General features: G+C 44.3%; 2 protein-coding genes across 2 annotated transcripts; both read right to left on the minus strand.

Annotated features, from left to right (window-relative positions):
* Positions 1-3095: 3095 nt before the first annotated feature.
* Positions 3096-14756, minus strand: LOC118416293 (rho guanine nucleotide exchange factor 5-like). Its single transcript, XM_035821382.1, has 12 exons — positions 14424-14756; positions 9395-12579; positions 9158-9251; positions 8944-9042; positions 8398-8501; positions 7297-7452; positions 6650-6802; positions 5897-6060; positions 4830-4937; positions 4341-4485; positions 3889-4017; positions 3096-3277 (listed from the first exon to the last, which is right to left on the minus strand). The coding sequence occupies exons 1-12, from the start codon at positions 14717-14719 to the stop codon at positions 3096-3098; spliced, it is 4815 nt and encodes a 1604-aa protein (XP_035677275.1). The 5' UTR covers positions 14720-14756.
* A 1069-nt stretch (positions 14757-15825) lies between these two features.
* LOC118416294 (toll-like receptor 2) lies at positions 15826-17928 on the minus strand. The gene has a single exon (XM_035821383.1). It carries the CDS (start codon positions 17263-17265, stop codon positions 15826-15828), a length of 1440 nt encoding a protein of 479 aa, XP_035677276.1. The 5' UTR covers positions 17266-17928.
* Positions 17929-22426: the final 4498 nt, after the last annotated feature.

Raw genomic sequence — 22426 nt, forward strand, 5'->3', positions numbered from 1 at the left:
ACTGCTGCTTACTTTCTTAAAATGACTTCAGAGCCCTGGAGGCTGTCTCCAGCTTTAGATTTATTTTCTGTGTCCCACTCGTTGTTTGGGAGTCAATGTTGTTGATTTTAATTGTTCAATCTGTCCTTTAAAGTTTAAAGTATATTTTCATCAGTTTTGTATCATTCAGACTTTTTTGGGATGGATGGGCTGAAATTTGCATCCTGGGAAAAAAGGAAGGGCCCTAGAGACAGCCATGCAGACTGTGTAGGGAAGCACATTTAGCCCTGGTCCTTTGTCTGTATATATAAATCACTCATTGTATGAGTTGAAAAGATCTTTGAAGTATGTCAAAGATAAGAATTAATGTTTTTCTTTTTGTTTGCCCCACAGTTGATAGACATCTGAAGATGCAAACCGACATGTAGAACTATAGTCCAGACTAGCGGAAACCATATATAATCTATAACTTACATGGTGCAGTGGTGAAACTTCCTTGTCATAGTAGTAAAAGTAGTAGTTATTCTCATCTTTATACACAATAGACCACACATTTTATTTCTCTGTTATAATGTAGAATGATGGCCATCATTAGTGATTGTTCTTCAAACTGATTGTAAAGTCTTAAACAGATTTTAGGGCTTAAGTTTTTGCTAATTTGAAATCTCATTTGCACTGACCACACCATTGTACACATCAAACAAAAAGTATTGAAATGCTCTGTTGAAATTTGAGGAAATTCTTATGAATTTTTCCTTCTTAATCTGTGCACATTTTATTAGATTATGTCATAACGTGTTACAATTGTACTATCTGAAACATGTTGTGATCAACATTGACTATCGAACAAAGACTATCTATGCTAAGATGTGGACGTGTGAGTAGCAACTATTGTATAGGATACATGTTGAAAAGCTATGTATGTAGTAGCAAGATATGTATGTGTACAGATTGTACAATATACATTCAGTAGATTGAAGATAAAGATTATAAAACTAAAAGCTTTAGAATGAAGCTGAATATATGTACATAATATCTTACTCATGTAATGAGTCTGCATCATGTGCTTAATAGCTTGCCTTTCTGTATGTGCCTTCAATGTGCTTGAGTGATGGTCTTAAGTACTTAATGTAAAATGATAAAGGTATATCTATAACAATATTGCAGTAGGAGTATAGGGGATTTCTTGGTTCACGTTAAGGATATTTTCATTTAAACATAGTCTTCTTCAGTACACAACACTCTTTTATTCTTACATTCAACGATTTGTCTGTTGTCTTCATCAATGTATTAATCTATCAACCTGATGAAACCATTTACGGAACAATATTTTCTGTTTAGATTGCATTAAGCGGAGTCATGACATTCATGATTCTAAAAACAAGTTACACTTATTAGAGTTTCATTTCTAAATTGAAAAAAAAATCTGATAATGAAATGTGCTTTCTTTGTTTTGTTACTATGTCCTTTTTCTTTCCATTTGACTCATCTAAAATTGACACTGAAAAAGGTACTTAGCATTTTATTATTTTGAAAGGGTAAGAAATTCCAAAGAAGTATTTGTGGACTTAAACTTTAAGATAAAGGGAAAAGTGGAATTATTTGCATTTAGCAAAGCCTCCTTTGCTTCGGTCTTCTACCTCAACTGCATTTTCTAAATACATGTAGTTGCCCAGTCTGTCAAATTTCATATCCATTATGTTCACTATTTTCATCTTTTTACAGGAATGAATCTTTTCATATAAGGTGTAGTTATGATAAGTTTTAAGATATATGTATCACTCAGATAACAATATGCTTTTAGTCATCGCCAGGGACATTACATAGACTATATCATGTCCTAGCTATGGTGAAAATCTTGATATTTCTTGCTGCTTAGATGTTTCACTAGAAGGTGGCAAATTTTATGAGAATAAAATCTAGATCATCCATGAGACTTCTTCAGTACATCTTTTCCACTTTATTTCACATAAATTTCTCCGGCTTTACACAAGCAAACTCCTCCACATGATTGTCCAATATTAGATACATAGAATTAGAAGAATGATATTTCTTCTGTATACAGTATTGTACTTTGTAGAAAGACAACGCATATTGATGGAAATTATTGCACACAATAGTGTTCATTTTGCAACATCTTCACACACAAAGTCATGTACTTTACAAGACATTAGTCAGCAGCACAGTAGCAAAATCTCAAAGCAGAATGTAGAGTGGCAAAATTGCAACGATTCTCACGTTTCTGCAGAGTAGCAAGTCTTTGGAAACAATTTTTCCTCTATACATCTACATGGAAAGGAGCAAAAGCATAGCAGTGGGTCAGCTTACCAAAATGCATTCTCTTCAAGTAGAGCGTATTCATTCATTAAAAGTGGTATAAATTTATCAGAAATACTGTACAGCATGATTAGAGATTACAAAAATAAAGACATTGTTATCGATGGATTCAATAGTTCGTCTGTTTTTTTTTGGTCCTGTTGCCTAAAATACTTTAATTCAGCCTCAAACTCAATGAAAAGATGACCATAAGCATTATCTCAACTTTTTCACAATAATCTTTTAAAGGAAGACGTAGGTTTGCCATGGACGTTTAGAATCTGTACAATGTCATGTTTCTAGACTATTTTCTTGTCATGTTGCCTTTACACTTTTCATCATCCTTCCTAACTAAATAGTAAGGTAACCTTTTGAACTTTTTCATACGAATTTTTGAAAGGAAGACATTGATTTGCCATGGAAGCTGAAAAGCTGTAATCTCCAAGCAAATCCAGTCAAGTACACAGACCACGTGCACGAGTGTAAATCCTTCCTGCCTTTTGATTTTATGTATTGGATTGTTGTTCTTTTTAAATGTATTGTCTAATTGTCTGTTCTTATGGGCCTTGGTGCCTGACAATAAACTATTGTTACTATTTATTAGATCCCAAAGTAGCACAAGATACTAGTAGTATCAAAAGCTGGCAAAGGGGTATAGCTGGTCAAGGAGTGTGTATTGGCAATGCACACTCCTAGGCCAGCTGCATTCCTTTGCCAGCTTTTGATGCTATCTTATGCTACTGGTACACTGTGGGATCTGCAAGGAGAGTAGAAAAGCTATGCATATAGAATGTGCTATTCTAGTCCCTCGTGTTGATAAAGTCTCTCAGCGTCTCGCGCAGAGTTCCGAAGGAGGGCCGTTTGCCCGGTTCCTTGTCCCAACACCTCCTCATGAGTTGGTACAGGTGCTCGGGCCAGCTGCTCTCTCTCGGCATCCTGTATCCCTGCAGCACCCTCTGTAGAACCTGGGTGTTGTCCCAGCCTGAAAACACATGTTTGGAGGGTTAACATTCATGTATGTGTAGCGTTATGTTACCTGCGAATCCTTCTACCAGACCGCCACTGCTGGTATGTATGTATATATATATATATATGTATGTATGTATATATATATATATATATATATATATATATATATATGTGTGTGTGTGTGTGTGTATGTATGTATGAAAACTCATACATGCATATATATATATATATATATATATATATATATATATATATATATGCATGTATGTATGAGTTTTCATTCATATACACACACATATATACATACATATACATATATATATATTTTTTACTATGGAACAACAATATACATGTACAGGGAGCATAAGAGCAAGAAATAGCTACAGCTGCTTTAGCATCGTGAACCAGGAATAAGAGAGTTAAGAATCCATCTTTCATTTGAAGAATGTTGTAAAATGACTGGATTCTACCAAAAAATCATGCAACAATGTCCTCACGGGACGAGACTTGACAGACCTCTCAAAGTAATGCAATCCACAACTCTGATGTACCTGTGATGCTGGTGCACTGCACTCAAGGTCAGGATTACTTACAACTGGTCATCGATTTAAGACTGGTACTCACCCATGTAGGGTACTTTCCCCTTGCTTAGGATCTCTGCCATGAGGATGCCGAAGGACCAGACGTCGGACTGCACCGTGAACTCGTGCGTCTGGATGGACTCGACAGCCGTCCATCTGATCGGGAACTGGGCTGCAGGGACGATATATTACATGATATTTTGTGATCTGGCCATTGTTCTTGGGACAATATTGTCATGTCGCTAGTAATAAATCACAAGAGTAGACATATACATTTTACGCTTATCGACTATAGAATTGCATGTCTTTCCCGTAGGTTGTTACCAGCCTCTTATTCTTTGGACTATTCCGTTAAAAGTGGACTGTTTTTTTTTTTTTTGTATTCCTTGGCAATGAAAACAGAATTGAGGAACACAAATCCAAGTAACCCTATCATCAAATCATGTCCTGTTGCTAGAAAAAAATGCACATGAGAGCAGCCGAGTAGACATGTACCAGAGGACGCCTTGTAGTGGTCTATCCTGGCCAGCCCGAAGTCCGCCACCTTACACACGCTGTCCTCCCCCACCAGCACGTTCGCCGCCCGCAGGTCCCGGTGCACGATGTTGTTCTCCTCCAGGTAGGCCATGCCGTCCGACACCTAGGAAACGACACATGCACGTAAGGCCCACGTCTCATTTCCTACCCGTGGTCCGGCCCGACAATGCAAGTGAACAGCCAAATTTAAAAGTATAAATCGTTAGACTTATTCGGCAGCATTAAAGACCAATGACAATGGCAATGAATTTCATTGCATATTCATACCCCATTGGGACTAAATGCAGTAAGATGTATTCAAAGAAAATGACAGGAAAACTATGCTATGCCTAATTGTAGTTAGCTGATGACATTGGATATCTGAACAAGTCTTTCCTTGTTAGGTGTGCATATTTCTGTTTTACAACTGAATTGTTAGCAAAGGTGCCAAAAATGATCTCCACCCACCTGTACAGCTATATTGACCAGTTCCATGAGCGTGAAGCCGCAGCCCTGTCCGTGCCGCAGGTACTTCTCCAGACTGCCGTTTGCCATGAACTCGGTGATGATCAGGACCTGCCATGGACATATACATGTACCGACTTATGAGTGTCTAATACCAGCTCAAAAAAGACAAGGAATAGTTATGCCTTCAAGTACCAGAGTTACCAAGGTAGGGTTGATGTGTTCAAAACTTCGTACTTTCCCATAACTATCGTACAGTGGAATTTGAATTTGTTATCACCAAGCATAGTAGGGGTGGCCTGGGTACCATCCGGAAAGTAGTTCGCTCCAGCGTTTATTATACACTATGTACTGTACTGTACCTCTCTGCAAAACATACTGTAATGTCGAAGGGCGGTTATACCGGCTATCAGATACAGATACAGAAGATGGTGTGTTACGTCGATGGGCAGTTATACTGGCTATACGGATACAGATACAGGTACGAGGGGCATTCAATAAGTAATGTCCCTGACCTATTTCCCATAGCAGGAGATTAATGAAACTTGGCACAGTTATTAGTCTTTCTCTTCATAGGAACCACCCAGAGTTTTGCATTTCTCCCATCATTTGATGTAGCTCTGGACACCGTTCTTGTAGGACATCCCAGGTTGGTCCTCCGACAGATGCCTCATCAATGGCAGAAGAGGGACGACCAGGTCTGGGAGCTGTTTCCACAGACTTCCGGCTTTGTTTGAATTCAGGATGCCAGCGTTTTACAAGGTCATATGATAGGGCATCATCACCATAGGTTTTTTTTCATTTCATCAAAAGTCCCCTTTGGTGTGCGTCCTTTCAAATACAAAAACCGGATCACTGTGCGACACTCAACTTGCTCCATTTCACACCTGGTCCATTTCACACCTGACTCAGTTCAAACACCAGTAAATCAGTAACCACAATTAGTTCAGAGCTGTTTTTTGCAACATAACCCATAGAGATATGACTCATTACACATGCAAAATTTCATCTAGATCAGACAACTGGAAGTGGGTCAGGAGCATTACTTATTGAATGCCCCTCGTACATACCGGGTCCTTCTCTGAGCAGACCCCGTACAGCTGCACCAGGTTGGGGTGGTACAGCCGCATCATCATCTCCGCCTCCTGCAGGAAGGTCGACACGGCGGATCCGGCACGAGTCGTCTTCACCGCCACCTTCACGGCAGTCTCGTCGGCGTCACCCTTCCAGAAACCTGCGGGATATAGACATTGTCTTCGTTATTGTTATGCTATCTGTGTCATTTGTTTGTGAGTACACCTAGTCATCTGTACACGTATTTGTAGATTTGGATGTTCTTTTGTGGATTTGAAGATCAGATCTTGTTCTGATAGTTTTCGATCCAATTTAAGTTATGGCCTGCAATATAGAGACATAGTCTTCGTCACTTTCGCCAATGGGGTTAGGCTGTCTGTGTCATTTGTTGGTGCGTGGACAAATTTTAGTCATCAGGATACGTATATGTGGATATTGCTGCTTTCTACTATGATATGGGTAGTTCTTGTTCTAAGCAAGCAAGGTCAATGAATGAATTTTGTACCCTTGTACATGTGCTAATCGTAGCCTTATATAAAGAATTATCATTCCGCCGTGTTTGATGATGAGAATTTCATAATGATGACTTACTGGTATCCAACTCAGAAACACGCTACTGTATACAGTATAGATAGGGGAAGGAAGGCATCATCTAAAACAAAAGAAGCTAACTGTCTGTATTTTTCTTTTCTTTCTTTCATGGCGTCTTCAGGGTCACTGGCTTTCTAGTCGGAGCACAAAACACCTACCTTCTACCACGTCTCCGAACTGCCCCTGCCCTAACTTCTTGCCCAGCTTGATCCTGTCCCGGGACACTTCCCACCGACCCTTGAAGTCCTTGATCTGCGGTTTGGGCTTGGGACAAGGCTGGTCAAGCGGACAACCTGCAATACTGCCTTTCTCTGGTGGAAAAGAATCATATCATTAGGTATTAGAGAGGTATTAGAATGGAGTTTTGCAAATCTGCCCACACACATTCCAGGATATTGGATGTGCAATTCGATCTCTACAACTGAATAAAAATGAAAAATGAATCAAATTTCCAGAATCGTTTATGAAGGTTAAACATTCAGGTAAACATCATTCAAGTACAATTCAATCTCTTCAACTGGATAAAAAAAAGCGGAGATTTACTTCCAGACGTTTCGAGTGACATCCTTCACTCTTCTTCGCTTCAACGTCACTAGAACGCTGAAGAAAGCGAGGAAGCTGAACGTTCTAGTGACGCTGAAGTGATGTTGAGTGATGGATGTCACTTGAAATGTAGGGAAGTAAATCTTAGGTTTTTTTTATACAGTTGAAGAGATTGAATTGTACTTGAATGATGTTTACCTGAATGTTTAACCTTTATAAACGATTCTGGAAATTTGATAAGAAAAAAACACCGTCTCCTCACCTATGAGGTCCTCCATCAGCTCTTGTAAGGTGTCGAACTCCTGCTCCTTGGAGACACGCAGCTTGTGGTGCTTGGTTCTCTCCACCTTGAACCGCCGGATGACCTCCCGGCCCTCCTTGTCCTTGGTCTTCACAGAGATGGTGTACACGTGTGACCCTGGGCAAGAAAGACACATACCATAGAGTAAGTCAAGAAAACATTAATCATTCGTTGAGAGCAACAGTGCCAAGGGATACATTATGTTCTTTTCCATCTATTTTAGTATTTCTTTCTTCTCCGGATCCCTTTAAAAACAAAATGCATACCAGACCATCATAGTTTGGGCTGTCGTTATTGGTATTTATGGATTCGCCATAGTCTGACTAAATCATTCTTCTAGCAACTCTTCCACTGCCTGGTCAGGCAAATTCGATAGATTCGTCTATGTTTTGCATGACATGAACGGGTCACTGTCCGGAACCGTCGAATATGGGAACTTTCCCCTCCTTGACGCGTGGTTTAATCTGAGGCTGGTCCGTTCCTTACCTTTAGTGTTGTGTGTTTCCCTGCCCAGATACGTCCCTACACCACAGGTCCTGTAGCTTGCCTGTTCCTTACCTTTAGTGTTGTGTGTTTCCCTGACCAGGTACGTCCCTACACCACAGGTCCTGTAGCTTGCCTGTTCCTTACCTTTAGTGTTGTGTGTTTCCCTGACCAGGTACGTCCCTACACCACAGGTCCTGAGGCTTGCCTGTTCCTTACCTTTAGTGTTGTGTGTTTCCCTGACCAGGTACGTCCCTACACCACAGGTCCTGAGGCTTGCCTGTTCCTTACCTTTAGTGTTGTGTGTTTCCCTGACCAGGTACGTCCCTACACCACAGGTCCTGAAGCTTGCCTGTTCCTTACCTTTAGTGTTGTGTGTTTCCCTGACCAGGTACGTCCCTACACCACAGGTCCTGAAGCTTGCCTGTTCCTTACCTTTAGTGTTGTGTGTTTCCCTGACCAGGTACGTCCCTACACCACAGGTCCTGAGGCTTGCCTGTTCCTTACCTTTAGTGTTGTGTGTTTCCCTGACCAGGTACGTCCCTACACCACAGGTCCTGAGGCTTCACTGTTCCTTACCTTTAGTGTTGTGTGTTTCCCTGACCAGGTACGTCCCTACACCACAGGTCCGAGCCCGCAGCAGAGCGTCCGCGTCTTTCCTGTCCATGGAGCCCAGGTACCACCTGTACAACACAGTCATGGTTTAGAAGCAAATTTAGGATCGCTCTCTCTGTTAATTGATTTATTTATTTGCAAATCCATGCCCGAAGGCTAATTGCAAGGGTACAGACAGTAAAAGTAACAAGTGTCTATTCTATACAGCTATCTATATACATGATTCTACATTGTTTACTGGGAGGTTTGACTTCTTCTGTACGTACCACATAAACTTTTGAGGAAACGCCATATTCAAGGAAAGGCTGTATTAAGCAACCCCTAAACCTCCTTAATGTACATCTGACAGTACACCATGTAAATGCACGGTCATGGGCAACAAACTTACGATACTGTTAAGGTACATGTACGTACCGCATATGTGCTATTCATAAAACGTCTGTGGGTGGTAAAGCTCATTAAAAGTAACATAATACAGAAAAGTCGTGAGGAAAGTTTGTGGGTACTCACTCTTCCCTTTGGAGGTCGTCCATGGGTGCGACATACCCAGCTGGCACCAGTCCGACCTCTAAGGTGTCCAATAGCCGAGCCTGGTACCATTCATTGTCCCTGGAAAGAAAAGATAGCCATAAGTATCGCACTAGTGTGGTCGTGATTGCATTTCACAGTGATCCAATCAAACTTAGAAATAAGTAGGATCAACAAATACTTTGAGAAACCTGACCTGAAATCTAGGATCTCGACTTTCTGGTCCTTCTGCAAGCGCAGGGCAGTCGGGAACTCAGGCTCCAAGTCGAACAGTGCCACGTATGTGTATTCTGTTGGGGATTGAGAGAATTTCATGAAAACACTCTTCACCAAAACACAGAAAAAGTAAAGAAAGGAAAAGATATGTTAAAATCCACATGGGTTAGGCAAGTGAAAAATGAATTGATAAGAAATAATACTGCTCTTGTTTTACCTTTGACGTCTTTTTCCGGACTTGATCCGTGCTTCTGCCTGAGCTGCTTGGCCTTGTAGTGGTCGCTGTCCTTGACCTCCTCCACGCAGATGTGCGGGAACCAGCCCTGCCTGCCGTCGTGGATGGTCTCCCCGTGCCACATGCCGTCGTGCATCTTCCGCAGCACCCTCACGATGTCCCCTTTCTCTAAAGACAGCTCGTCCGGCTGCGCGGCGTTCCTGCTCTTCGTCACCACCGTCATGGGGCAGTCCCAGTCCGGGTACACCTTCCCGCCCTGCGGATCCGCGGCGCTGTACTCCAGCGCCTCCACCCACCGCGTCAGCTCGCTCTCCGTCTTCAGGGAGAACACCATCTCCTGGTGCTGCCCGGAGCTGTCCTCGTGTAGAGTCACGCGCAGTTTGTTGGTCGGTTTCGGCTTGAAGAAGTACAGATTCTGCAGGAATGATGACAGTCTCCCCCTGCCTCCCTCTGCACGATCAGACGAGTTTGCTGAATCATCGTAGATCTTGTTGACTTCTTCCACGTCAAGCCTGTTGCGCATGCAGTAGTTGACCAGTTCGTAGGTGGCTTCGCTCCCCCTCTTGTGTAGCTTCTTGGCGATGAGCAGACAGTCCGACAAGAGGATGACATAGCGATGGGTGTTTGTCGCCTTGTCTCTCACCAAGATCAGCTCACCCTGTTTCACAATCCAGCGACTCTTGTCTAGCAGTGAAAACGGCGGTTTGCATTTCGCCAGGCGAAGCTTGTTGACCACTAGCTCCTCTAGCTCCATAGCCTGCTGTTCCTTGTAAGCTGCTTCGTTGCATCTTACGGCAAGGGCCTTTGTCGTCTGTAAGGCCTGCTCTGCTGTCTCAAAGTATACCGAATTCACGTCCCTGAACGTCAAGATTCGCTCGACAAGAAGAGGGAAACGCGTCACTCTCTGCATAGGCGTCAGCAAGAAAGCCGTCATCTGGAGGTTTCCGCACTGCGGGTCTGTTTCTAACTGCTTGACGTCGTCAGAGAACGACTTCTCGGCTTCCATGAGGCCGATCAGCGCCTTGGAGTGGTAGTGCATGTTCCTGCAGTACGTGACGTAGGGCTCCTGGAACCGCTTGCTGGCGTGACGTAGGATGATGTCACACACGTCGGAGACCACGGGCGCCTGTTCGCGCAAGCGCGCCTGCAGGTCGGACAGGAAGGCCCGGCTGGCGTTGATCACGTGAGCGACGTGGACGGAGATCAAGGTCAGCGCCTGACCCCCCGCAACGTTCTTCTTCTCCAGATTTCTCAAGAAGTGCTCCCCCAAGACGTACATGCTCTTGATGAAGGACTCCTCCGACGACAGCACCTCGAACATCGCCTCTTGGAGCTGCCTCTGCTTCGGGGTAAGACGGTACTTGATCCCGCTCTGGATGACCTGAGGAAACTTGTCCCAGGTGGGAGTACTTGAAGACATCCAGGTGAGCGTAGGCGGTCCTTGAGTGTCGCTCTTCACCAGAATAGGTATCCTCTCCGTCTGATACACGTGGTAGAGTGGAGCTGGGGTCATGTAGTGGCTCTGGTTGTTGATGGAGGCGCTCCGCTTGACGGTTCGTGGGGAGGAGTCGCCGTGGAGTTCCTCACTCGTGCGGAAGGGTTGGGAGAGGGGTTCGCTCTCCTCGTCCCCGCAGAGCGCCACCACGCGGATGACGTAGTGAGTCTTGGGCTGCAGCCCCTCGCAGGTGATGGACGTGTCCTCGTAATGGTTCAGCCTCTTCATGACGAGTTCCGTGTACGGCTCGTACAGCTCCGTCACCGTCACCATGTAGCCGTCGATCCGATGGCGAGGAGGCTTCCAGGTCGCCGTCACCTTCCTGCCGTCGTTGTAGACGATCGTCAGGTTCTTCGGCTCGGCGACGGGGGACGGGACGGCGCCCGGCCGGAGCACCTGCCGCCGCTGGAGGGTGGAGATTCGCCGCTGGATCTTCCTTCTGTGCCCCGCGTTTGTGATCTTCAGGTCGTTCTTGAGGAAACTGTCTAAGTCGTCCTTTGAGACCAAATCCCAACCACTCACTGCATTCTCTTCGAATAGACTGGCGTGGCGGCGAACGTCCTCCTGGGGGTCGGCTTCAAAGTACTGCCGCACTTCGGATGGCGACCAATGGTCGAACGGCTTTGACACCAGCGAGAGCCCGTGCGGTTCACCTCTCCGTCTCGCCGCCGTAGCGGGTGATTTCGCAGGCACCGGAGCTGTGTTTCGGAGCAAGTGTGCTCTCTGGAACCATTCCGTTTCCAGTTCCTTGCTTAGCGTCATGTCGTCGGGTTCCAACGTGGGGTGGTCATCCTCTTCGTCTATTCCTTCTCCCTGTCTTGAAGATAACTTCAAGAAGTCCTCCTTCCCTGATGATGTAGGGATAGGGGGCAGTGACCTTCGAAATACCTCTGACCTCTTGAAACGATCTGCTCTATCTTTCATAGGTGTAGGATAGTCGTAGACCCAGTCTGAGGTTATATTCTTGTATACGGGCGATTGTCGCTCCTCTGGTATTGCACTTGTCATGATTGAAGATTCGGGTTTTAGTATATCTGACTCGCTCTTAGTGACCGAAAAGTCTAGCCTAGACGACAAGGGAGATTTAGGATTGTCAGACTGTAGGCCGACAGAGGCGTGAGACTTATCCGATGTTTCTCTTTCCGTCTCGGTTTGTTGAAATGTTCTCTCAAGAGGCATGGAATGTCTTTTGGTCGACTCATCCGTCAAATAGGGAAACCTTTTACTTACATGGTCTTTTAGAGGAACGAACGATGATCTCTTATCAGGTCTGTTCAAATCTCCGGATGTCACAGGTGTTTTTGTTGGAGATATCTTCAATTCTTCGAATGTTTTGAGTCGTGAAGATACGGTATTTTCTGTTGATTTGGAAAATAGTGCACGCATTCTGTCAACTTTACCCTCGCTGTTTGAGGGCATCCTCTCTCTTGACCACGGTGACTTGTTGCGCGAGGCAAGGGCTGAACTCGAACCACTTGGTTTCGAGGTTAGGTCTGGTCTAAGAGATTGTCTGTTTCTTTTATCTAAAGGAGGAAAAGTTCTACGTTCAACAATGTCTCTGTCAAAAGCTGTCACAGTTGTTTCACCGTTGTCGTTTTGCTGTTTGTCTGGGAGTGTTGTGGCTTTGGTTTTGGCGATCGCTCCCCGGGCTTCACTTGACTCGCTTTGGGACCTTCGGAACAGGGCAAAATCAAGGGTGTAAATATTAACCAATTCATCAAAAAAATCTTTTGTACTGTTATGTATGTATAAGGATATTACGTTGATGGCTCTCCTCGTGGCTATGGATTTATTAGGAATTCAATTATGTATTCTTTGCTGTTTATTTGTTGTCTGTCCCTTACCATGTCCCTTATGACCTCAATAAACCCAGCCCAGTGGACCTGTTTGCGTGTTTCATCTAGAGGTAGTGAATTCATTCACATTTTTGAATATCATTATCGGTAAAATGTGTTATCAAACACTATTAATAGGAATGTAGGCAGGTATAAGTTTGTTTTTTTTTAAATCGCCAACGAAAGCGATCATTGTATCAACAAAAGAAATGATTACTTCCATGAAGATGGAAGTATTGTTTGTGTTGAAATAAAGTCTGCCTTTCGATCTTTATTCTTACCCTTTCAAGCTTTGAATTTTGACACGTCAAACCAATGACTTAAGGAAATTAGAATTAAAACTTAGTTGGCACCATATTAGAATATGATAGAATAAAAAAGCAATAAAAAAACAAAGGAGCAGAGGCTTAAAGTCAAACCTTCGACTGTGAGTGACTTGCAGGCACAGGAGGTGTTTGTGAGTGACTTGCAGGCACAGGAGGCGTTTTCTCATATTGAAGGTTGGTACACGTTAAACGTTGTGTTTCTCTCACGTTCTAAGGTATTAATAAATGCAGGCACGTACGGTTGTGTGCCCGATTTGAGAGGTATGTGGGTTGGGCAAACAATGACGTCACTCGGGCATGATATTAGGTGGTTAGAAAGGTATTTCAACTTTCACTATGTGTTAGCTCTGGTCCCCTGTCGCAAAACTGTCCTGGTATTTGTTTCTCTGTAAACATGTGATTGGTTGTTTACCTATAATGTTCTCATTTACGTCATTTTCGTACGCGTACTGTGAATTTTTTCTTATCGTTCCCGCTCAAGTTTGGACTTTAACGTTATAAGTGGGACGGCACTGCGCATTCGCAGCTCCAGTCACATGAACTTTGGCAAACATGACTTTGGGGTTGGTACGTGTACGTGCTAAAAGGAAAGAAATCTCAATCCTTAATATCCATAGAAGCCATGTCACTGTAGCCCCCATAGTGCTAGTAGACTGTCTAGTCTGAGCCTGGCCTTTTTGGGTGGGCTTATGATGCACTTTTGCTGACCACGTTTTTATACACCGGGTCGCTTGGGTCGCTTGTGGCACAAACGACCCAGAACATAAAGAAGTCATCAGCAAGTGTATTATGAGAGAGAAAAAAAAACGAAAAAGGCCCAGGGCGCCGACTATGGAGGATTTGTGTCATTTTATGAGTTGCCAATGTCCACCAGGGACATTGACCCCCCTCCCCCTCTTTCGATAATATTGATTGACCTCTGACATTTGTGACCTAGTTACCATAGAACTAGGACGTTGATTTTTATGTAAGCGCTCGAAGGTTTCAAAGTTTCACTATCGTCTGATTATGACGTCATGACCCAGAACACACCCATCGTGCACCTGTATGGCCCAGTGATGTTATAGCGGATTTACGTAGTGTCTCAGTCTATGTTTACTAGTCTATGACGGTTTTGTGTTTATCTGTGGTTAGAAGGGCACACGTGGGTGATAACATAACATCTCTACAGCCCTTTACAGTACCGGAAAGCCAGTTTCTATTAGTATTAAACTTGCACAATGAATGTGAAAGATCTTTGTACCGTTACTTCCTGTTGAGATGTTTGACAGGGAAGTTACCTGCATTTCAGACTTTCGTGAGAAGTAAGGGTTCATCTCAGAGCAAACTCAAGACTAAAACAACCCCCCAATTACCTGAGTTTATCCAAAGCGGACAGGTGTGTGGGAGAGAAGCCCGCAGACGACTTTCTGTGCCCTTCGCGGAACAGCTGTTCTATGGCGACCTCCAGCCTGTCAATGTCACGCTGTTGTACCCCTCTCTCTCCGGACAGCATGACCTTGTCTTCGTCTGTCAGACGGAACAGCAGCTTCGGCGTCATCAGTTCCTCGCGCCGTAGGAAATCCACGATTCTGTCATGGATTCTTTTACGGCGACACCAGGCTTCAAAATCAAACTGCCCGCTGTCGCCCTTCCCCCCAGGCGACGCCATATTGGGTATCGGTGTGTAATGAGGCCTGTGGTGCGTATACATGTCCCTGTGCAAACAATACCGCGGGCTATTATTGTTCCACTTAGGGTCGCTAGGTAGCCTTTGAACCCGTCTTTTGTTACGGGCCTCTCACCTGTTGAACAGGTAACGCACCTAGCAGATATAACGTTAGGCATTCTTTCACAGCCAAACCAACAATTACATGAGAAATATAAATTTATTACTTCAGAAAATACCTAATGGCACTTTGACTTTGGAATTTACTTTGTCATTCTATGACAGTAGTATCCGTTTTCCGATATTTTTTTTTTTTCAATTTGCGGCATATATGTGCTCATTTTATAACTGCTTTGTACGGTTTACAGTATGGCCGAAATATCATGGGATGCGTGCACGGATAGTATCCATATAATCAATCAAACCAACAAACTGGCCTTACCAGCAACTAATTTTAATACTAATCCTTAACGTTAACAATACACTGTGTGTTTTGTTTACTGTCGCGTGCTTTTCGCTTTGTTGGTCACTTTAACTCAAGCTAAACCTGGTAAAAGATTTCCGTCATCCTGTTCATGCAATGTGTATCACATTAGCTCCACACAGCGCGTCTACAAAGATATAATATAGTACAGTAACTGTTATGTTTTTACGATTACAATTATAATGTTAACGGTCTCTTTTTGAAAACGATGTAGACAATTATTTCATATCACATGACCAAAATATCAATTGATATCACACACCACAAACAGAATCATTGACGCAACTTACACATTTATGCACTACAGAACGAAATCCATATCTAAGCCGAAATACCCCTAATGAGGCCTTAATAGCAAACACTTCATTCCACATCAAGAAAATGTATTAAAACATCTAATACTGTAATATAGGTGACAGAAAATCAACCAAACCACGCTATTTACATCAAGACCTTACTTCCTTCCCTTAACCGAGGCGGGGGGCGCTATACACTTTCTGCAACTTTTGAGACGCGTGTACTATCTGCTTAACTTGATGTCACGCAGGTTATGGACTGCCATTTCTCGGCAAAGACTGTAGTTATAAATCATATGAATAAACCATATGATAAGTACACACTGTGACTACAGTGCTAGGAGAGGACCATCTTCTCCAACCTCAGACCAGAGCTGGTCGTCTGGCTCTGGTAATGGTAATTCATCTTGCAGTTCCGGACCGTTCCGCATGGAGCCATGCACCTGCACTGTCACAATGTTCCTTACCAGAGCCTGTTCTTGCTGTTCCAGAATGTTCTGTTCCTGATCTTGTACCTGCTGCTGAGGCTCTGGGTCCCGGGGTAAAGGATCGCCCAGAGCGTCTCGCAGCCGCCTCCAGAACAGCGGCCTTTTCCGCGCGTCCTCCGGCCACATCAGGTACGTGTCCCTTTTCATTACGGCGTTCAGATGGCGGAACCGTTTCAGCATCCTGTCAGGAATCCTCTCCAGAAACACCAGGATGAGACGCCTCCCTCCCCCCTCCTCAAACATGTGGTACTGGGCCAACTGGAACTCGTACTCGCACCACTTGCTCTTCAGGAAGTTCCTGGTGATGAGGCAGACGGTTCTCCGGCTGTTTTCCACGGCATCCGCGATGTTTTTCACAATGGGAGCGCCGACTGCAAAGTCTCTTTCGTGTATGACCAGACTGTAGTCAGGTTCCAGATTTTCTATTGCTTCATACACAACCCACATGAGGTCCTGGTTATTGTAGGCAATAAAAGCATCGTGCGTGTATCTGGGCGGCTCTTGGTTCTCTCCTTCGCCAATTTTCGGTCTCCTCCACTTGGCCAACTGCCACAGGTAGTACTGAACACGGTCAATGTGGTAGTCGACCAGGAAAATGGTCATCATGGCGACGAAGATGCTGGAAGAGGCGAGCACACAAGCCAGGAGGCGGTTTGGCCGGAATCCGTGACTACAGTCCATGTCGAAAAACGTTGGCTCCTGTCTGTCAATAGATTGTTTCTGCGACAACCCGTCTATCAAACGTCTTCCGCGCAGTAGTTCTGGACGGGAACACGTGTAGCCGCCACCAACGTCAGGATAAGGGTTGTGCCAGTTCGCTACCCTGTCGTATTTATGCTGGGCCCCCTCAACAAACCACATCAAGTTACAATCGCACAGAAAAGGATTGCCTGCAACGTCCAGTCTCTCCAGCCGGTTGACAACAGGACCCAGTGTTGTTTGATTTAAAACAGCTAAGCTGTTTCCCCTCATATCCAAATCCTTTAATGCGAACAGACGGTGAAAGGCGCCTCCTATCTCCGCTATCCCGTTGAACGCCAGGTTTAGGTGTGTAAGGTTGCCCAGACCTCCAAACATCGTCCCTTCTATGGTTTGTAGTTGGTTGTGACTGAGATCCAGGAATCTCAGCCGCGATAGTCCACGGAAGGCAGAAGGCATGACGGTGTTGATGTCGTTATGACTGAGATCTAGATGCTCCAGCCGGACCAACTCTGGGAGCTGTTCTGTCTCGATACGCTGGATGATGTTGTGAGAAAGAGTCAACGTTTTCAGGCTTGTCATGTATCCCTTTATATATATACTTGATATAGTGTTGTGATCCAGCCTTAAAGTTTCTATAGTAGATTGCTCACACGGCAGTGCATAGATTTCCAAAAAAGCTACATCATTGTAAGAAACGTCGAGATACCGTAAACTCGCAATGCAGTAGATATCTTCAGCCCAATATACTATTTTGTTGTGCTTTAAATCAATCACTTGTACAGTGAACGTACTGTTAGTAGATGTTTTCAAACTCCAAGGGAGACAACCGTTGGGAATAGCGTTGATGTCGTTGTGACTCAAATTCAGATGATTCACGCTTATTAAGCCGCTGAAGTTGAATGACAAGGGGTAGTTACATGGTACTTGACCTGTGAACTTGCTGTTTATCTTATTGAAACTGAGATCAAGATAGTCCAAAGCTTCTGGAAGCTGAGCTTGGGAGGTTACCAAGTTGCTGTAGCTCAAGTCAAGGTGAGTAAGAGAGCTCAGCCCTTCAAAGACTCCCCTTGGTAAAGTAGAAAGTGTGTTATGTGACAAGTTAAGATGAGCGAGAGAAGACAGTCCGCTGAACGTCTTGTCTTGTAAACTCTGTAGATAGCCGTTTGTCAGATCCAGCCTTTGTATATGTGACAAACCCGCAAAGGAGTAAGCCTGCACGGTTTCAATGGTTCTAATGTCCAAATATATCGACAAACCTTTAAGATAGTTTAAACCTCTTAAACCCGCTAGGGTATCAGGCGTTATTTTGTCCAGTCGGTATCCCAGCATGTCAAACGACAACTCGCGAATCTGCGTCTGTCGGAGCTCGGGCAGGACGCCCACAATGGCGGGGAAGGAGACGAGGTCCAGGTCCAGCGTCTGTAGATGAGTGAGTGACTTCAGCAGACCGGGGGCTATCACGGCGTGTAGGTGAAGATGTTTCAGAGTTTGTACCAGCGGCCGGAACATTTGAGCACTGAGAAGGTACTCGTGGAGTGAACTCATCTCTATAGTCTCTAAGTTAGTCAGGTTCATAAATACAGGTCCGAAGTAGAAGTCACTGGGTCTTGGTAGATAATAGAGACTCAATTTGTTAAGGCTGTGCAGCGGTGCCCACAATAGGCGTCGTTGTAAAAACCCACTTCCGTTTTGGACTCTTCTAGTGGTGGTATTCATGTCCTCTTCTATGGAACCTTCGATCGCAAGTTCCTCTATCTTCAGACTTTCCAATGAAGCCAAAGAATCGAAAATGTGATCAGGTAGATCGCTGATATTGTTCACACTAAGTTCTAAATGCTTGAGATTAACCAACCCCGTGAACACTCCCTCAATGACTGTGTCAGTCCACGTCTGCACAAACAGATACTTCAGATTTCGCAGATGTCGAAAAAGTCCATTTTGAAGGGCGTACACGGGTTCCCGCAGTGGCATTAGCGTAACGTTACCGATATCAAGACGTTCTAGATTCTCCAACTCATCAAACGCACCAACATCGATGGTCTGTAGACAATTAAAAGACAGATCTAAGGATTTCAGGTTTCTCAACCCACTGAAGGAGCCGTTGTACAGTTCGGTGATGTTATTATAACTGAGATCCACCGTGATGACAGACTCGGGGATGCCGGGCGGTACCTGGGTGAGAGGCGCGCGGGTTGGAGTGTCCCGAAAATCCCCCGCACACACCACGGTTGTGGAGTTCCAGGTCTGACACACAGATGGGGAGGGTTGTCCTATCACCCGTCCATGTTTGGTGATGAGCGCGGAAACTACAGCTAAGCAGACTGCAAGCAGAGCTGGTTTAGATTCCATGTCTATGTTTTGATTTCAGTTCTTCTCGTTTTGAGCCTGTGGAAAATACGAACATGGGGTAAGTAATATCTAATGAGCCAAGAAGGGAAGCTTTACAGGATAATCACACTTTGGCACGTTGCCGAATGTGCATTCGTTCATTTTCGAGGGGACTTTATTTCCTGGTAGGAGGAGAACTGGGGGGAGGTTTGCGCTTGTTGTATAGTCGCGGTTTACGTTTACATGCATACTTGAGTGTCCCATGTTGCGATACAGCAAGGCAGTGCAACATTCAAAACAGTTAAAATGTTTGCGAGGGACGTAAATTTTAACAAGTACGACGGTGGAGTCTGGGGAATATGGGAGTAAATTGTAGTCCACATTTGTGGGGTTGTGTGGCGTTACGACAGAGCGAGGTTTCGAGGAGCAATTCTGTGGTACAGTAGTAAATACAATCAGTATGCATATGTACGCGGTGCCATGATTTCGTGGGGACCAGGGATGTCGCCAAAACCTCGAAAATGAAACCGCCGCCAACATTTCAGGACCAGAAACAAAACATGGAAGCCTTGCTTTGGTCAGTGGTTCATGATGACGACATACCTCATGGCGGGAAGGAACTACTATTTGGCACACGGGTAAAGCCATAACAACCACTTTCACTTCTTGATTCGTTTGCTGTGATAGCCCTACCCACGATTGATCCATCCCATGTCAAAACGTTGAAACGTAAAACGAAAACATGGGCATGAACATATTCGACGGACATGCAACCACTCTGTACTAGGCTACACTGCTAGTCGGCATTCTCTCCTTGTTTGAACTGCTATTTGTGATGGACAGTCAGGATCGGTCTATTTGATTGGAACGTTCAAGACACAATGCTTGTTTACACTTAATATGTAAAACCTGTACTCAAGTATTGTACTCCCGTGTGCCCCTCTGGACGCACAAGTATTCAGCCTGCGTATATAGAGAAAGTTCAGAAGAGGGCACTACGCGCTACTCTGAGGGGACAGTACACTAATAGTCTATAGTACACTAATAGTCTATAACTTAGGTATTTATGTTCGGAATTGGCAAAGAGAGTTGATTATTGGGCTCCTACAGTTTACAGGACGTGAAACGCAAAACAGGAACACCAGAAACTGTGTCAAGTTCAGTACAAAGAGATACAGAAGTCACGATTTCCGTTTCTGCACGCCTACTGAATGTCAAGTTCCAATCTCTAGGTTTCACTAAGGATCACCATATGAAAAGCACAGGGACTTCTCTTCAAATAGAGTCATGTAGTCTTGAATATTTCCAAAAGACCGTCTATGTTAAGGAGAATTCATTAGCGCGACTGTTAGATGATTAAGATATAGAATTGATGTTGAAGTTGCTACTCTTGGATGTGCGTTGTTGACGTCATCTGTTTGTTACGCAGTTTAGCCTATGGCTGCTTTTTATCGCTTCCTTATGTCGCAATGTCTCCATGTCCTATGTCTCCACCACACAGATCAACATGAACATGAAATTGTGCGACTTTACGAGCCGTAGTCGCGAGTTTGGTCTCCTATATGCCACCGAGTTAGGTTAAAGTCAGGAGGAAGTATAGGATGTACACGTAATGGTCTAATCTCCGAGCAGATCCTACGGTGCCATAAGATACATAAGATAGTATCGAAGCTGGCCAAGGAGTATAGCCAGTCAGAGGAGGTCAGACTGGCACCGGAGACACCGGGCATTATCTTACGTGCCACCGGAAATCTGCTTGGAGATTAGTAATTGTCAAGATTGAGACGGACTTAAATTTTTCGCACCCCCCCCCCTTCCCCCGTGTAAATATCTTCGAACTCACACGAATGAATAGCCGTTTTTCTTACCTCAGAAATGGACCGACTCCTAAAGTTTCTTTCGTTGTCGGCAGGACCCAGAGATGTTACCGGCTGCAACTGCAGGATCCGTCTCCAGTATACCAGTGATATTACCGAGTTTCGCCTGCCGCCCACACAGCAACATCCTGCGCTGGAGTTGAACCCGTGACTGCATGGACAATGCTGGGATTTTGGTCTCATTCATTCATTATTATTCCGAGTGTGTACCTTATAGGGGCTTCACACTGAAACCGAATCAGCAGGAATCAAGAAGAACCAGCCGGAATGAAGAATTTGCAAAATTCATGCCACATTCGGGCGGGAATTCCAAATGGACCTAATACGTCTTCACACGAGAAGCGGAAATAAGCCGGAATGCCGTCTGAATGGAAATTATTGTATATTCCTATGTATTCAAAGTACGTTCTAGAAATTCTCACTGCATTTCAGATATTTGTGTTCATCCTTGTGGCCGTCCGTTCTCCATCGAATGAGATCAAAATATATCGAATAATGTTGGAATGCGGCCGTATTGCAGTTAGAATAGTTAGAATACACTTTGAATGCCGTTCGATATTTCTCCGCTTCAAATGCACCTCGAAAGTTTTGAGCATGACAAAAAAATTCGGGACGGCCTCAAGAATGGACAAAAATATCTGGAATGCAATGAGAATTTCTAGAATGCACTACGAGTACCCAGGAATATACTAAGAATAGTTATTCTGACGGCATTCCGGTTGATTCCGCTTCTCCAAAAGAGTACCGACCCAGAAAGTAAACGGCTACATGAACGCGTGTTCATAAAGGTGAAAAAATTTCAGCTCATCTTCAGCGTTAAAGCTTGGTTGTAACTGAAGAAATCAGTAGGCATTTTTTGGCAACAGCGGGTTAGGGCGGATCTACACAGTCCTGGGGTTGGAGTGATGCGGCCGTACGCTAGCAAAACAATAGTGCCTCGTGCGAGTAGTGGCTGAGCAACACCCGACATAAGTCAGTCATAAGTCAAGGGTTAAGTAAAGGGCACGACGTCCGGACCACGGCGGGTGTCGAACTCGGGACCTCTAGCCCAACACTTTATCAGTTGCGCCACACACGTTGCCACAAGTTGACAGACCCTGTACTACCATCCCCATTCCACAAGATTTCGGAGAGACTATTTCTAAGAGAGACCAAACTCAATTTCATAATTGGAATATGATGCAACATATAAATGTATTATCCAAAATACATCACAATACGCAAAACACGAAAAAGTTCTTTTCCCATGAAATTAGTCGAACAAATCTGTCAAATATGGGTCACTTAGTCGTCACAGAACGGTCGAAGCCTCTATCAGAAAATAGTGTCCGGGCCGTCCCAAATCAAGAACTCAGCTGGGCCGACGTGTCTGTTTGAACCTTTGTTTACTCATGATAGCTCAAATCGGCCCGGAGGCCGCTTTTCATTGACGTCACGCGGGAAGAGGTAATGGTCAGATAAGATATAACAGAGATACAGATTACATCATTTAAGTCCTAATTAATCTATCAACAATACATAAGTATATACACGGT

The sequence above is a fragment of the Branchiostoma floridae genome, chromosome 5 (genome assembly GCF_000003815.2).
Source record: "Branchiostoma floridae strain S238N-H82 chromosome 5, Bfl_VNyyK, whole genome shotgun sequence".
NCBI classification, from domain to species: Eukaryota; Metazoa; Chordata; class Leptocardii; order Amphioxiformes; family Branchiostomatidae; genus Branchiostoma; species Branchiostoma floridae.